Source organism: Alligator sinensis, unplaced genomic scaffold (genome assembly GCF_000455745.1).
Source record: "Alligator sinensis unplaced genomic scaffold, ASM45574v1 scaffold1723_1, whole genome shotgun sequence".
NCBI classification, from domain to species: Eukaryota; Metazoa; Chordata; order Crocodylia; family Alligatoridae; genus Alligator; species Alligator sinensis.
Genome location: NW_005842959.1, coordinates 244,448 through 262,959, shown reverse-complemented (window position 1 = coordinate 262,959; position 18,512 = coordinate 244,448). Strand labels below are relative to the sequence as shown.

Here is an 18,512-nt window from a genome sequence, read left to right as displayed (position 1 = left end):
AAATAGCATGTACCTGTATTTCATTCTGTAGCTTGGAGCCCAATTCTCCCTTGGGCAAGTTTTACACTGGTATAACTGAGAAAACATTAGGGTGAATGAGGCCCTAATCTGTTAGCACAGTTCCTTAAGGATGGTTCCCTGCAGTTACCAATGACTTAATACCTTTGATTTAGAAGAAGAGGTGCAGCTGATGCAGTAAAAATACAAGCTTGGGAGTCAGGGGTAAAGGTTTTTATTTGCACTTAATATTCAGTGTCCTCTTCACCTTCCCCCACACTGCAAGTTTTGCACCAGAGTACCTTCTTTGACTTCAGCAGAGTTACTCCAGGTTACACCAATACAGGTGGAAGGAGAGAAGCAATCCTTTCAATTCTGATGATATCAAGCAGCAGTACAACATAGGAAAAAAACATATCACAAATATAGTTCTACCAGAACCAGTGCAAAAAGGTGGCAGGAAGGGTACAGGGAGGTCTAGAATTTCACAGCTTAAAAAAGAGGAAGAAACAGAACTGTTTTCTTTCTTTATTTGTCATGATTATTCTATGAGCATTGCAACAGAATGACTATTATGGTGTACCCAATATATTCTGTATCACAGAACATATGTTTTACCTGGATGTCCCTGGAGTCTTCAACCAGCAGTTAAAAACATACTGTCAAGGAGTACATACACACATCAAGATTGTTACTATAGTAGGTGGTCAGAACACTTACCGATCTCTCTTCTTTCCTGATTGCCCTGCAATTGTTACAAGTGTTTGTAGAGAGATATGTATTGACTCGATCAGCCTTACCTTCTTTCAGCATGCCAACTTTTAGACACTTCATGAAGCGGCAGGCTTGGCAGGATTTGCGTCTGCGCTTTGTGATTTCACATTCATTCGTTGCTGGGCAGCTGTATTCTATGTTACCTGGGGCACACAATTCAGAAAAAAGAAGCCAGTGAGAAATCTCAATTGACGGATCCCATTGTTATATGAACAAAACTCGTTACACTGGTGGTGTATTTTGTTTTGGAAAATACAAGCGTCAGCCAAAAAGATCAACGCACACTGGGCTACCATGTTTAAAGCACGTGAGTTTTGAAGCTAATGCTACCTGAGGAAGTAATGTGGCTAGCATCATGTCTGCCCACCTTCATCTCCTTAGCCCATTTACAGCTAGTTTGACTGGTGTCAGCATTCAGTACCAGTACCAGTCTAAAGTCAGTACCAATCTAAAGCAAGATTTCTGGATGCACACTTTTGTGGAAATGCAGCTGATATTCAATTAAAAATAAAAAATCAAATTCAGCCCCAGCTGCCTTTTTAGTTCATATGGCCACATATAAAAATGGCAGCATTAATGTGGACCTATATCCATCCTGCATACATTGCCTCAGACAAAATCCTCCAGGTAGATCATGGGTGCCAGAGGCAACAGTATTCTGTGGAAGCTGGATCAAAGAATATCCCCACTATGTTACCTGGATCAGGCCCCTGGTCCAAAAATCCCACCCAGAAGGCTTCTTCTATGTTTCTGGCCAGAGAAGGCCTTCAGAATGTAAGTTGTTGTGTCTGAGGGAACGTAAAATAAGATGCAAGAGTTGCATTGTTTTCTCTGTTCCTTTTCCACAGGTCCATAAGGAAGAGCCAGTCTTCTTCTTGATCAAGGTCTGTTGCAATTAGCAACACTAAAGTTCCATCTTTTCCCTCCCAAATGACAGGCACAAGATCTCTGACATGGGAAGACTCCACTCACAGGAGCACATTTCAGAAGGCCATAACATATGCTCCTTGCTACTCTAAGCTACCTCTTTATCCTCATTTAGGGTTTCAAGCACCACTGGACCCACAGGACCTATAAGGTCAATGTATTTAGGGAATCCAAGTATGAAAATTAAATTTGGCAACTTTCTAGATCCCTAGAAGTATGAGAGATTTTTGCCCCTTCTCCTTTGTCCCTAGCAAACAACTCAAGGCCTGGCGATCTTAATCCATAACTTTTAGCAGAGTAGCCTCTTCACTTTGTTCTGAGTATCACAGTGAGTATAAACTGCACTCAACATTTAAGCATTAAAAATTATTTCCTTTAAATGTTAAAAATTACAACAAACTTTCCCATTTTTTTGAGTATTTGAGACTGCAAAAAAAAAAAGTTCTTCTGTTGCCACAATACTTTAGTATTTTTCAGTAAAAAGCTTAGCTCTTCTGTAAATTTCAATATACCCTATTATCCACAGCTAGATTTGATATGATAAATGTTGTGGTAGTCGGAAGTTTCATAAAGAAACTGACTTTGAAATAAAGTAGCTTCCCCATCAGCTCTGTCACATCTTGCTTTAAAAGTATTTCGTTACTTTCTAACCCTTTTCCCCTGTGATTAAGTGCATTAGTATCCTAATGAAAATGCATTCTGTTTATTGCCCTCTTGGGAAGTGGGAGGTCATCACACCAAGTGCATAAATTGTCATCAGAGACAGTCCGAGCATAATTGCAATTTTGCTGCTCCATGTTTGCTGCACTCAGGGTCCGTCAAAGTCCCCTGAAACATGCGCAGATTCTAGTAATTAGCATAGAGTCTGCCTGGGACCACAGCATTGATGAAATATTTCAGAGTTAATCACACTTTGTAAACACTGATTTATATTGACTACCTTTCTCCAGACTGATGTCTCCTCATTAAATATCACATTAGTGGATTGCAGGATTGCACAAAGGCTCAAATGCTCAGCAACTGCTAATTCAACAGGAAGTAATACGTAAACCACTTATATCTATTGAAAATTGGTTAAGTATTTATGATAAAGAGGTCTGCATGGTGCAATATATGCAAGACAAACCCATCAGAAATCTCTCACTAAATTAGCATTGTAACTTAATGCATTTTTGCCAATAAAACCAACAGACTTTGCACAACCTTAACAGGGCTGGACAAGCTTTATTCATTTAGAGCATTATTGCATGGCTGAATTAGGAATGCTTGCAAAAAGAGTGCGTAATCAGGACATGTCTGATCGCTCTGGAGTCTTGCATGCACAACTTACAATTTGAATTAGGCCCTTCAGTTTCTTGCTAATAAGAAAAACACTGCTTAATACTATAGCACTCAACCTTCTGTCCTTGCAGGTCAGATGAATGGTATGGGGCCAGTACACAGGCCAGACCCCATGCAAAAGGTTGGCGTGCAAAGTTAACTGGTGCCCGCTAGATCTGGACATATGCTGGCCTCACCCCACAAGCTGGATCTAGCCTCAAAATCTAGCACACAGTGCCATGTCACCCAGCCAGCAAAGCTCCTCACAGATCAAGACATTTGCCAGCAGGGGAGCAACAATGAACACTGCCACCAAGTTTCCAGACCTGTGGGGAGACCCATGGGCCAGAAGACATGGCTTTAGGGGCTGGATATAGCCTGCAAATCAGAGTTTGAGTATCACTGGCTTATTATGTGCAGGCAATTATGGAAAAGTGTCTGTCCAGAGGACTTCTTTCTGGTAACAAAGATGGTAAAGAATATTTTGGGACCAAGGAGAAAAAGGATGTGGGGAACAAGACCTTGCCCCAAGGTCCACACTTTCCTTTCAGGCTGAACTACCTCCCTTCAATGAGATGTCTCCACCATCAGGCAATACCTACTTTCCAAGCACTTCAAAAACATTTAACTACAACATTATGTCATATAAGTTCTTATCCTTGCTCACAGAAAGTGAAACAGAGGATCAGGAGAGGCTCAAGGTCAACGGGGAAGCCAGGAACAGATGCAGGATTTGCATTCAAAACTTGCTAGCTAATAAATCTGCACGCAAAACACTAACCAATGATTCCCTTTGTAGAGCAGCTACTAATGGACGAATCTAGAAAAATTACTATCTCTATGTAAAAGTGCAGGTGTAAATGCTGAAGTGAAGTGGGGTTGAACACTGGGAGACTGGGTGAAGAGAGTAATTTTTCATGGCATACAGTTCTAATTCATTATCCTGAAGGTTTCAGCTATATTGAGAACCTTAGGAAACAGGACTAGATGAAAGAGAAGTGTGTAAAGACTATTGCACATAGCTGTCATGCCACAGCAGTGACAACTGATTGTCTCAAAATGCTGTTTATCAAGAGGGCAAATAAACAGGGTTATATGGCAACATTATTCCAACCACTGAGAATCCAATAATTTGGCAAAATAAGGAAGCTTTCTTTATCCATTTAAACTGTCTTGCTTTAATAAATCATTTTCTATATCACAAGACTGATCTTAATTTCTCTGCTGCAAGTTCAGAGCATCTGTGATGAAGTCAATGGAGTTACCCTACTCAGGATTTACTTCTACAGTGAAGATCAAAATCTCGCTTGGTTGCAAATGAATGAGGAAATCACAATTTTAGCAATAATGAACAATACTTTAAAATGTGTCCAGAGTGTAAAAGTTGTACTCAGAATCAGACAAGTCATCTCCATTCCATACACAGTTACATTAGTCTACTGAATGTCTATGTACATAGACTTAGGTTACTCCTGAGCTGTCCTTGAAGCCTCCTTGAATTTTGTTGTTCTATAAATGAAAGTGTATTATTCTAAAAATGTGCTGTCCCAAGCACCCACTAACATTATTACACCTATTTTGGTAACAGTTCAAATTTATTGCACCTTGCAGATCATAAGGTCTCTTGTTTTCTTCAGTGTACTAAAAACTGTGGAAAAGACAAAACTCTTTTCTGCAAACACTTAGCCAACTCCACAGTTGTTCAAAGTGTTGCATATATATGCTAAAGGCCATTGGAATTTAGGAGGATGTTTTATCATTCTCCGGTCCAGATTTGCTAGACAATGCTAGCGAGTGAATTGGGCAGCTACAACTAGCATAACTTGAGTTTGCCCCATTCTGTCAATAGTTGGAGAGGTAGCTGTGTTATACAAAATCAACATGGCAGCTCAGGGTCTTTAAACTGGGCTGACAAGAGGAATAGAGCAATTTATAAAATCTCCTGGCTTGTTTGCAGAAAGAACTGGCTTCTGATTACTTATTTCAAAGTCTTTTGTACAATTACTTTGCAGGCAATATAATTTTCTCACTTACTCCTTAATAGAATCTTGCAGTGAACTGGCTGATAGAATAACAGGGTATACGTAAAACTCCTGCCTGAAGTGCCAGTGGATAATTTGTATATTCCTTTCAGTAGCTTAATGGACTTTTACAGTTTGGCAGTTAAAGGGCTGAATAATGTAAATTAGTATGACGTTTCAAAATAAAAATATATGTCAAATCCTCACTTCCCACACACAACTGCCCTGTATTGTAATAATGCATTGGGATTTATATCAACCCTGAGTTCCTTTTCTTTCCTCACACACAGAAAAATGTTTATTTTAAAGCATCTGCTTATTTTGCTAATGGTTTTAATTTTATTAACTGGGCCAAAAGGCATGAAAATAGAAATGACATGTAGGGCATTACAAGGGAGATTTATCCATTTAAAAAAATAATGGTATTTCGTCTTGAGTTAGCAATTAGAATTTTAAAGCATAAGTGCATAATCTGTAGTCTGCCTGCTTTTAAATGCTTGGAGAGACAGCTTATTTCACATGGCTCACGTTTTCCACAGGTAAAAGTACCACATTTTCATCTTAAAGATAGAGATACCTAAAATAAAATAAGGCATTAGGGATTCCTTGCATGACACATGGGCCCCAAGAGGAGCTTGGAAATTGATGCAGCATGGTATTTGGAGAATGGTTGTTTTCTCAGTCAGGGTAAGTAAGTGGGTATCACTGAGATCCTGGGACAGTCTTGACAGCTACTAGTGCAAAGTGGCAGGTTAAGAAGTTTGGATGCTCAACATTCAGAGCATAGAAGGTAAAAGGTGACTACAATAAAAATGCAGGGCCTTTATGCAGTAGAACCCTATCACAAATGTAAATCTGATCTGAAAGATTAAAAGTATTAGTAGTGGGAAGATGGCTCTGAGAATAGGTCCATTACAGTGTAAGAGAAGGTATAGAAGGTTGGTAAAACAGGCTCTTCTGGAAATAGTGAAGATCATTAGTCCATCATTACTAAATAAGGGACAAAATCCTTGGCAATTATTTCATCAGTAGATTTCAAACTTCATTGCAAAAGAATTTCTCCTCTTTTTAAGGATGCAGGAATAAAGATAAAGTGGCTGGCAGAATGCATACATTCTATTTATGGCCGATCTGGGACTAGAAACCAGGTTTTCTTGGCTCCCACAGTAGTGCTATATCCACTGCACCATGACACAAGGCCCAGGAGGAGGGAAAGGGCTATCCAAGGGGGTGACGTGATGCAGTCACTGCCACTGCCACCACAGCCAGCTGCATCTCCTGAAGCCAGATCAGGAAGCAGCTGTGACAGGAATGCATGCATTTGCCACTGCCCTTCCCGGTCCAACCCTGCATAGCATCTCCTGGAAACAAGAGGCATACAGGGCAGGTGGAACTATGCCGTGTGCCTCTGCTTTCAAGAGACACACTGGAACTGAACTGAGAAGCAGCTACAGGAACACACAGCTAAAGACACACCTGCCTGCATTACATTATGTATGAAGGCACGCTGACTCTGCTGCAGCTTTTGTGTTCAGTTCCAATGTGCCTCTTGAAAACAGAGGTGCCTGGGGTAGTTTCACCCCAAGAGGGCAGCAGCCTGCAGACAGATGCTGCAGCCACCAGGCAGAGCTGTCCCACGCATCTCCATTTTCAGAAGGTGTCCTGGAGCTGAACCAAGAAGAGTTGCAGTAGAATACCTGCTTGCATACTGTACTGCAAGCCAGCATGTCTTTCTCTTGCAGCAGCTTCTCAGTTGGGCTCTGACCTTTCTCCTGAAAACAGAGGTGCACAGGGCAGTTTCACCCTGCAGCAGTGGCGGCAGTGGCATCGCACTTGAGAATTCCTAATCTGAATTGTGGGCAAACCCAAATTTTTGGTGCATGAAAAGACAGATCACTCTAACAAGAGACAGTAAATATCCATCAGTATGGGTCTGTAAGAATCAGCAGTTGACGAAGATTTTGATGGATTTCTGCAACAGTCAAAAAAATGGCAGCACAAGGGAACTGGCCTATGAGCCACATACCACACCCAAGTTCAGGTATATCCAACCCAAATGTTACTCTATCTTCTGCCACCCTGCTTTATCTTTTTCTTTTAAAATATAAAGTAATAAAAATATAATGAAACTACCTGAAAGGAAAAAAAATCTGCTTTTAAGGGAAAAAGTACTTGATTACATTTTAAAAATAGAGAATGGATTATAAAAGCACTTAGAAACCATAGTGATGAGCATAGTATAAGAATCTGAACAAAACAGAATATTGTCAGAGAATTCCAGGAAAGCAGGATGCTTGAAGAAGTAAATTGGCTGATTTAGGAAGAGAGAGAGGGAAAAGGTTTTCATTGGATTTGAAAATACACTTGAATTTTCCAGGCCCTATATAAACTGAACAGAGGCCCAAATAAAATTTGCTCATTCTTGCAAACCATACACCTGAATGTAGAACTCAACTCAATATAAGTCAGAAGGACTGTTTGTATGAATAAGGTTAGCAAGTTTGAAGTCAACCAGGATATTTTAAGCTTAATTCTAGGGCTAAGTGTAGATAGTCAAAAAGCCCAAGGCTGAATTGATTCAGTCTTTGCAAATTAATCTAAGCTGCAGAGATTGAACTGAGAAGCAAATGAACAGACATTCACTTTTGATTCAGGAAATGTAGCCACATGCCTGCATTGGCTCAAACCAGAAGCTGGGGAGTGCTAGAGGACACCTGACAGCCACTGCCAAAGGGAAGAGAGCCCTTCAAGAATTTCCCCCCACCTTGCCTGCTGGAGCTGTAGCCAGGCTCCAGCCTGTGCTCTGCCTGGGCAGATAGGGGGAGGTAGTGACACTGAATTCATAAAAGCTTGAACAAGAACAGGTCATTCTCTGAAAAACTATAAACTGAATAACTATAAATGCAGCCTACACTCTGTATTCACTTGCTCTTCCTGCTCCCCTGAGGTCTCTGGGATTTGTAGTCCACAATACCAGCAGCAGGACTCTCAGGGTTGTTCATCACTCCCTCTTCCTGCTTCCAGGTGCCTCTGGGATTTGTAGTCCACAATCGCAGCCAGCACAAAGTTTTTAGCAGGGCAGCTCTGTATTCGGGGAAAGATGAGTTGAATCCTCCTCCCTGGTCCCAGACCCCTGCTGGAGTTTGCCAGGAAGGGGGGGGGGGGGCGCAATTGTGGCTACTACTGAGGCCAGTGAGCCAGCACTCACTGTTCCACCTAGGGAGCAGAAGGGTAGGGACACAGCCCAGCCCAGGGCTAGAAAGCATGCTGAGATGCTGGGGGAGTTTGATTTAAATTAAACCTAGAAGAGGTCTGGGACAGAAGTTTCATGAAGTGGTTTGACCTAAATCAGTTAAGTCTGATACTACATTCAACCAGGTTTATCTTAAATCAGTTTCAGCCATTTTGAAACTGGTTTATGTGAACTGAACTTCTATTCTGTTACAGGTTTAAACCAGTTTCTGATCACTTAAACCAGTTTATGTGTAACTTCTGTCCCTAGCCTAGTTGACAAATTCTTTCAGTACCTCATCCATGCCTCTACTTCATCCTAATGATGTAGGAAGTTGCCTAAATTCAATTATATGCTATTTGAACCTAATTTCGCCTGCAATTGACATGTCCACAAGTTTTCACATGTTTGACAGCAGGAACAAAACTGTTAATGCACTACTACAGAATGTTTTATAAATTTGACCTAAATGGCTTCGTTTTTGTAGGTTTCTAGAACCATTTATGTATATACCAGTGGATTTTCCTAATACTAGAATTTGCTTTCCTGTTAAATGGCTGATTTTGAAATATATCTACATGGTAAGTCAAGCATTTGGCAACAGTACTTAGTTTGAAAAATATTAAACTCATTACACTTCAGTTTAAAAAGGAACCATTATTGCGCTGTAGAAGAACTAAAAGCAATGTTCATCATTTGTAAAATGCAATTTTTCAAATGTTACTGTTCTGCTACCAGGAGTCCATGCACATGCAGGCTGGAGAAGAAAATATAAAGATCCTGTTTGGTACTGTTTTGCATGAAATGATTGGGTCAGCTGCCTGATGTACAGTTGACAGATATCCACCATGAGAAAAAAGCATCACATGAGCCACGGTAGGACCAATATTACAAGGTGATAAGTGCCTAAGAAGTACCACACATTCTTGACTTCTACTGGGGTCAATTTACTGCTCTGCAGTGGGAATTCATCGCAGTCTGGCCCTCCCAAGAGGTTGTAAGCACCTTACAGAATCACACTAAACTCATCTCCTTCTCAGCAGTCATGGCAAAGGTCTACGTCACAAGGAGACTCAATTGCGCTCTCTCTCTCCCCTCTCCCCCATCCCACCCGTCCACTAATCTATCCACTGAACACATTGGCAGAGAGACTGGAGGAAGGTTGCAGTCATTCTGCTAAGTTTCTGTTCCACAGCTACACAGTGAACTTCAGTCTCTAGGACTGTCACTCTGGCAACTTCCACAGAAATAAAAAATATATAGAAAAATTTTAAAAACCACTTGCTGGCTAAGACCTCATGTCTACTTTCAATCTAGATGGAGTTTTATAGGTGAGTCAGACATCTTCAGAAATTCAAGTTTATGGCAGCAATACAGAACCCGCCCTAATTATAAAGGCACCGACAGGTGCCACTGTACCCAGCACTATTCATAAACCATGTCTCTTTCTTTTCTAGTGTTTCTGATGGGTTTTAAACAGCCATGCCAAAATCAGAATCCTCATTCCTATTCTCCGGTAAGCTAAATGCAGCGTATAATTTACAAGGCCATAAAGGAAACAGGGATAGTAAAAATGATAGAACCACCAGTATCCTTTTAAACTTCTCTCTGTTCTCAGATTTCAGCGTGTTTATATTTTATTGTCTTGTCCTGTTTTGCTGCCATAGTTGCACAATGACATTATGAGGAGATGGAGGGATGTGTAGGAGGGAATTAAAAATACCTTCCCAAGATTTTGGTTGACTGATGGGCTCAGAGGAATATGGGGGGAGAATCCATCCTTGCTTACTTAAAACATTCTTTAAAGAAATGCTGATGTAAAGGCTTTTACTTATATAAGGAAGGTGAATGATTTAATCGGGTAATGATAGATTCAGGTGACACAGTGTCAGGTTCACTGGAGGGCTGCCATCTTTGCACCAAAGCCAAGATCCACAGACTACTGCACCAAAGCTTCTAGTCTGCCCCTACCTTCCTATATGAGATGTAATCTTAGATGTTGAAAAACCATATAAAGTCTGTCTTACTTTGTTTCCATTTCTTAAAAAAACGCTGTGCAGTGTCATTGCAGATGTAGCCAGCTGCAAGGTGTGTCAGTTAACCTTTAGGAACCACTCAGGTCATGTGCAAACCAGAACCAAACTTTGTCATCCATTTGAAATGTCACCTTATCTGAATTTACATAACCAGTTCTACCTTTCCTGATTACCTTGCTGATTAAGAGAATATGTTTACTGTAAAGCATTTGCGAATGTGCAGATTAAATTGGCTCAGCAATGGGTAAATACTGCACTTAAAAGAGCACTAGAAAAATGGAATGCTGAAGGAATAAAAACAACTTTGCACAACTGAAAAGGTAAAAGAGATGGTCCAGTCCATGAGCATTGGTATATAGCACATGGTTTGAACACTACAGCAGCCCAGAGAAGCTGAAGGCTCTTAGGTAGTCAACGTAAAATGAGAAGGCGGTCTCAGTCCAGTTCTTAAAGATCATAACTACTCACATGATGGAACATTTTTTGGCTACCCGGGCTGATATGTACCAGGACTGATGCACTCAGGATTAAGGTACATAAATCAGACAACAGCACGTTTCTATTGTCTCACTAGCCATGCATTACCCAACCTGTGAATAAATGGAAGACTGCAGTCTACAGTGCTGTTCATCCAATGCTTTTTTGTGACTGTTGGGGGCTCTGGGGGGGGGAGAAACCCTGGAATCACATGACTGTATCTGCAAATATATAAATTTGAATGGCATCAACTTAATTGTTGGCCAATAAGAAATAAAGTAAACTGTGAAATCTTTGCAACAATCTTGCTACCCAGCTGCTGGCTCAGCAATTGGTTGTTCTTTTCATGTTGCATTTTCATTCTAGGTTAAGAACAATAGTCACTAGAGTTGCCTATTTAATTTAGGGGCAGAAAAAAAAGGACAGAAAATACTTGAAAACTTTCAAACCTCATGGGGCCAATCCTGCCACTACTGAAGACAACAGGATTTTTGCCAGCTTTTTGGATGAAACTTTTGTTGAGTTAGAAGCACAGAGCAACTACATGTTTTTAAATGAAAAGCATGTATTAATTAGATTTTGACATGATAGTGTAAATAAAAACTATGAGATACAAATTTAAATTGAGCTACTGTTACAAAATATATAGGACATGAAACATAGTTAGAGGTTCAGGCCAAGACCTTTGCACAGAGCTGAATCCAAAAATCTTGCTCTTTTTTTCTATATTTTAATGAAAGCTTTGAGTTTTATAGATACTATTGTGCACAGCAAAAACTGGAGAGACCCTAAAAATCAGTGGACCATGACTATTTTTAGCACCTGCTATTTTCTACTGTCCCTGATGTTAAGCCAATTTTGGGAAGGATTTGGCTGTGTGTGTATTTCTGTGAGACGTTTGCAATCAGCCGTCATGTAAATTATACAAGAAGCAACCTAAGAGTAGCAGCTCTGTAAGCATTAGGCTGAGCAGAGGGAACATCCAGTTCTTCCATCTCTTAGGTGATGTCAAAAAAACAGGTGGGCAGACTTCATTAGATTCTACTCAGACCTGAAGGGATCCTCATAATGTGTACTAAGCTGTGATTTTTTGCAAATCATAATTATTTATTACAATTATTTCCAATCAATGCTGCTGCTGCTTTTATTCCAAATTATTTACATGTATGTTTCAAAAGTCAGAGGTTTGTGCACTATCTGCATGAAAAATGAATAAAATACTTAGCAAAGAAAGCTGTATATTGCTTTCATCCTCTCATAACTTAAAACTCTTAACATTTCCTCACATTTTAGAACAAAATTAGCCGAAAATTATGCACTGTTTCAGCCTGAAATGTTTTGCCTTTTTTTTAAACAAAACCTTGCCATCTGAAAATGTGGAGTTATCACTTACTAGTTACTAAGTGCTAGTAAACTTTTGTAAACAGAGTATATGCTCCTTTGACCATTTGAATGAGGGTAAAACTTACTCTGTACAAAGAGCCAGGCCAGAGCAAGCCTTAGGCAACACAACAGTCTCTTTTGAGGGTTGAAGTAAATTTTCTGTGGTGCTGGTTATCTGCACAAGTGTGAATGTCCCATTTTCGATCTCAATACACTCTTCTGAAGAAAATGGAAAGAACCCCCTTGACTTCAATGAAAAGTGTATCAGTCTCTTAGTGAGCACAAAACTGACTTCATGACCTGAGTGCATCAGCCCAACCTTGCTCCTGCTGAAGTCAATGGGAGTTTTGCCAATAACTTCAATTGAGAAATGCTGTGACCTATAATGTGAGCTCACTTAGTAGTTTATGAATGGTAACTTAGGGAAGTCTGATAAATAACATGCAGCCTTTTACACAGAAACCTATGTTTAATTCCCTAACAGATATGACATATTAGCATTTGAAAGAAACAATTCTTTTATTTCAGATAAGCAATTCTTACAGATTCAGTTAGGTTTTTTTATTCCTTATTTATGTCCCTCTTTGTATCTGCATATCTTCTTATTTATTCTTATTTAATTATGAACTAAAACCATTTATACCGATGGGGAGACTGTAACATGAATCATGAACTCAGAGACTATATAGTGAAAAAGTAACTTCAAGAATATTTTGGCTAAATTCTGCCCTTTGTAGAAAATGACTACCAAAAAATCAAAAGAGATATCCATACATGTTCAAATGCAAAGCCCTCTCAGCGTACTCCTCCTCTAAACTATAAAAGTCATCTTTGCCTTAGTTATTGCAGGTCACTTGTAATGTCCTATAATTTGATCCACTTGATTTAGGTCAAACTACTTTATGAAACTTCTGTCCCAGACCCCTTCCTGGTTTAAGTTAAATCAGAGTCCCCCAGCATTTCAGCATGCTTTCCAGCCCTAGGCTGGGGTCTGGAGCCAGGGAGGGGAGATAAAACCCCCTTCCCCTGAGTACAGTTTGCCTTGCTCCTAAACTTGTGGGAAGTTACTGCTGGCTGCGATGGTGGACTACACATCCCAGAGGTACCTGGAAGAGGAAGAGGAAGCAACCCTGCACAGTCCTGCTTCTGTGATGCTGGACTACAAATCCCAGAGACCTTGGGAGCAGCAGTAAGAGGAAGTACCAGAGATCTGTGCTCTAGCACCCCACAGCTTCTCACCTGAGCCACTGCAGGTATGTGGCTGCATTTCCTGAATAACAGGTAAATGTGTGTCATTGTTTTTCAGTTTAATCCTTGCAGCTTAGACTAACTTGGAAGGACTGAATTGATTCAGCCTCAGTCTTTTTGAGTGTCTGTACTTAGCCTTAGTCAATACCATTAATGAGGACAACCCTGTATGTTAAATGAAGGTGGCATCTTTCTATCCCTTCCTTGATTTCTTTTATTTTTGCTTTTCCATTCAATGCTTTTATTTGCCACATTGCATATTTTTCTTTATATCACTGTGCAGCAACACCTGCTGATGCAGCTAGTACTGTATCCCTACTGAAAGCTTCTGCTCAGCTGCCAGATCTAGTTCAAGTTGTATGACCAAGTCCAAGTTGCTAATCTGGAGAATGATGTTTCTGTCTTGTACTTCAAGGCCCAGAAACTTGCTGTCTATAGTATGGAGTAAAATTGTAGGCTATTCATCAATGTCGGAAGTCAAGGTTTTATTCAGTTAAAGGGTTAGCTTCTTTCTTTCACAATGAAGACAGAACTAAAATAATGGTGTATCTATTTGGTTTGTAAGATACTTATTGCACAGTAATTAGATAAAGGTTCTTTGTGAAAACCATGTTCGCTAAAGTTTAGTAGCTTCAAAATATCTATTACTCTACTGTATAAACTGTTGAACCTTCCTGATAATGTTCTTGAAGGTCAAAGGAAATTATCTAACTCAAAAGGTCTGATTTTTATGAAGGCAAGGCCTGAGGTCTATATGCATGTGTAATTACTGTAACTGTGCACTCAAACTGACTACGTAATGTACAAATGAATCTAAATAAGTGTACACCAACTCTACAAACAAAGTGGCTTCAAACTTCATAACAACAATTAAAATCCAATGTTCCTCTTTTGAATATTGTAACAAACAGTTGCAACCTCATTAATATACATGGCTGTTTTATATTAACATGGGCCCCGATTCAGAAAAGCTTTAACGTGATTAACTTTAATCACATGCTTAAGTCCCTTTGACAACAATGTAACACCAGAAACAATCTTAATAATCATTTGGTATCCACCTATACAACAGTAGAGCTGTCTGCCGTTACAAATCCAATATTGTATTCCTCATTCTACTTAAAATTTGTTTAATTGATTTTAATAGGAGTTTTGCCTGAATAAGAAGTATATGACTAAGCCCATTGTATAGATCTAAGTAAAAGCTTCCAGGTGGAAAAGAATGGGAAGCCTAGTGAAAGCCACTACGCAGCCTACTGAGGAAAGGGAACATCTCAAATTTCTGCAAAAAAAGGACATACCTAAATGCCTGGCCACCAGCAGGCTGCAGAATCAGCAGCAGCATCCTGCATTCCTCAGCAACAATGCAAGGACTTTGGGGGAGAAGAGAAATGAGAGGGGAAACTAAAAAAATTGGGTTCTTCTAACAGTTTTATAGAAGGGCTTAAGAACACAGCTAGGAATGGCTAAATCAAAACAATGGTCCACCAAATTTACGTTAAATACGTAGTTATACAGTCAAGAAACTTAGGTCAAAATTTTCAAATAGGGGTGCCTGAAGTTAAGAAAATACACCCAAATTTAAGCTCTCTGGCACAAGTGTCTTACTTTTCAAAGACACTGACTACCTCATTGTGTTCAATGAGTTTTTCCAGGTGTTTGGAAACTCTGAAATATCAAGCCACTCTTGCTGAAGAGTTAAATTTGGATCTGGGTGCTGGACCTTAATTTAACGTGACACTATATTCCTGAAGAGGCCAGGATTGGCCTCACATTCTTCAAACAAAACATCTTCAATTTGACTTGAGAAGATGAGATCTAAATGAAAGTAAACAGTTATTTTCTTTACGTTGGCTTCCTGGGTAAAACCAGTGGACATGCAAATTATCACATTTGTATTGTTTAATGCTGAAATACACGGTGGCTTTTGACAGGCATTAGAAACAGGTTTGTAATGCGGATTATAGGACCGAGACCGAAGCTCACTAACTTATTTCACATAGAATGTTATCTGAAAGATATTTGGTGAATCTGGTTAAGGCTGCAGTAGGGTCTTAGAGGTGAAAGGCCAGGGACTAATCCACTGATGCACACAAAACACTACAACATTACATTTTGTTTCATTTCTAAATGGATTAGAGCTTTAACAAAAATAAACTGGATTTTGCCAACCAATGAAGTGCCATTTTACAGCTAGGAGCAAAATGTGCAGCAAGATGCTTATGCACAAAGGTAGGTTCAAGGAGACTCACTCAAGAGGTAGCCATGGCAACCTTCAGAAAACAACCAGTTTTCTTAACAGCAATTATTTATCCATGTCCCTGAGGATCTCCTACTGAGGAATAAACAAAAACAAAAACCTGAAGATGTGTAGGGTGCCACACAGTTTTGCCTACCTTTGGCAGTCAAAATAGAAATGCTTGTGGGCTGGACCTGACAGTCCTTTAGCTCAGACAGATTTCCCACATGAAGGCCAAAGGAGTTTTACATGAGTCAAGTCAGTAGTGCCAGATACTGGAAATATAAACAGTTCATGGGAGAGAGGAGGAAGAGGAGGCACTGGGATTACACCGTTTAACACAGCCAGGGAGAAGTGTGAACGAGCACTAACCTTGAATTGTCCTCTTGAAGAAAGCCTTGCAGGCCTCACAGGAAGCCACCCCATAGTGGTACCCTGACGCAATATCACCACACACCAAACACAGTCTTTTGGGCATCGAGTTCAGCATATATTCACACTTGGTCTGTGAATCTTCAGCAATGGTACTGGAGCAGTCCTCATATAGTTTCCTGCCTGGCCCATTGCCTCCAAGCCCCGTGGCGGAAGGGTAGAGGGATGGCGAGTCCAGCCCATTCTGATGTCCATTCATGGTTGAACTATAGCTCCCACTGGCGTCTGAACAGCCACCAGGGCTGTGGTGGTTGACGCTGTCCGTCAAAGAGGCGGGGCTTGATGGTTCCGTCTTGATGTATGACGAACAGTTAGAATCAATGTGTCGATCTTTGCTTGACATTCTGCAGACAAGCCTGCATTGTGGGAGAGAGAAGGAGAAAAGAATCTGTGTATTAAAGACCGTGCTCTTTAAGACTGCTCTGCAAGGGCTAGGGACCGCACATCATTCATTCATTAGTCAATACCTCTTGTTCTACATGAAGGTAATCAGCATAAGGGCATGACAGAGCTTTATCAAAGCTTCAGACAGGCAGTAAACAAAAACTTTAAAGAGACCAAATCCTCCACTCCACCCCCCCCCCCAATTTTTCCAACTACTAGCCTGTGCGTCAATTTCAAAGCAACTCTCTAAATTTGGAATTTGTCAATTGGTGAGTCAAAGAATTCAAAACCCCATTTGATTGCTAGAATGCATTTCATTTCCCCCCCTGCAAAACTCCTTGCATAAATTCTACCTTCACTGAAATCAAACACTTCTAAGTTTGAACAGATAAATGTTTTGCTTGGTAACAAATGTTTGTCAGCATATTTCAGTAAAGCATGACTGCACTGTCTATTGATCTGACCCTGGAATTCAGGAATAAGTCTCCCACTCACTTTTTTTTTATTAAAATTGCTGCATTATATATAGCTATTTAGTAATGGAGTAACACATCATCTTGAGATTCTAACAAATAATTAAGGCTGGACTCCAGTTTCACAAAATCTAAGTAGAATGATTCATCAGCTCTGGCTGCAATTACTTTTTAGCCATTATCCTCAGACTAACCAGTAATAACTATGCCAGTACCCCATATATCTACAACTCTACAAGAGTTGACATTTTACATGTTACATTCTGGGTAAAAAAAAATGGAGGAAATGGATAAAAGTTTTGTCTTTCAAAAGGTGACATTCTTAACTGCCCTATTTCTTAATTCTTGCCTTTTCGGAGTTGAAAGCAGAGTAACAAGACTTTTACCGTGATAAATTTACTCCCTGCCCCACACACCCACAAAAAAAGAATATTTCTTTTCTGTACCCAAAACTAAACTGCCCTTTTTGTTTTAGTATCTGGAAAAGAATAATAACTGGAAAGTTTCTGATCAGATGTTACCTTTCCTGTGTGCAGCTATAATTATAAAGCCACAGTAGTAAATGGCTTGCTGAGCAAAGCCTTTGACACTGTTCTGAGAAGCTGCTAATGTACAGATGACAGTCCTGAGTAACTCTCCAGTGACTTTTTCTAAGCAGAAATACAACCACTACATAAGCTCACTCAAATTACAGTGATTCTCTGTCCTAGGGCACTATGAGATCTTTTGAAAGGTGCTCCAAGGTGTGAGGAAATTAAGCAGGTGAATGTCACTGCCCAGCCCCTCTCCAAGGAGGTAAAAATCATAATAAATTAACAGAACTAAATAAAATAAATAAATAGAACATGGCCCCTTGCTAGAAAAATCCATCTAGAGCAAGATGTCAACACAACATTGGGTGTAGGTGGCCCTAGGGCATTGGTTAGTATCTCTTCACAATGGTTAATTTTACTCTAAAAGACAAATTCCATGTGAATATGAAAAGCAACCTGGCTGAAGTTTGGCAGGTTTTTTTTCCCCTCTAAACTTAAAATCAATATTTATTTGGGGTTGGGCAAACAGGAGGAGCGAGTATTTTGTATCAGCAGAGAAGCTAAGGAAATGGGAAGGTTAAAACCGTGAAAATATCTTATGGCACTGGACCATCTGCTTGTGCTGTCCTTTCCTCAAGAACTAGTGGGGGGAAGAAATCCCCTTGCCAGCCTGCACTAGTGCATGCCTTTCCTTTTGCACCTGCTGCCTTGTACCCATCACTGTTAATGAGTGCCGTAATTAATAGATAGCTCTCTCTTGTCTTTCTACTTGCACTCTGGGCTAAGCACTTTTCTCAAGTCAACGTTTGAAAGAAAGCGGGTCGGCACTGACTTACAGCAGCTCTGCGAATTCGTTTTAATTTAGAGCACTTACACCACCACTCCACTTATTACCTTATAATTACTGGACTGCTCTCACATACATTATGATCTTAGACTAGAGTTAGAAGTTATTAGGGTACTAAAACATGGTGTCTCTCTGTCTCTGTCTCTCTTCCTCTTTTTTGTGACACTGAATTTTATATTGCTATGATTA

The 18,512-nt window shown here is 40.0% G+C and overlaps 1 protein-coding gene across 9 annotated transcripts in view; it reads right to left on the bottom strand.

Annotated features, from left to right (window-relative positions):
* LOC102381098 (estrogen-related receptor gamma) overlaps positions 1–18,512 on the bottom strand; it is a 265,118-nt gene that overhangs the window by 150,109 nt on the left and 96,497 nt on the right. For all 9 annotated transcript variants that reach the window (XM_025192655.1, XM_025192659.1, XM_025192657.1 and 6 more), the window contains 2 exons: positions 16,027–16,442; positions 798–914 (listed from right to left, as the gene is read on the bottom strand). In XM_025192655.1, coding sequence (XP_025048440.1) covers positions 798–914; positions 16,027–16,429 — 520 coding nt within the window. In that variant the 5' untranslated portion in view covers positions 16,430–16,442. The remainder of the gene's footprint in view (positions 1–797; positions 915–16,026; positions 16,443–18,512) is intronic.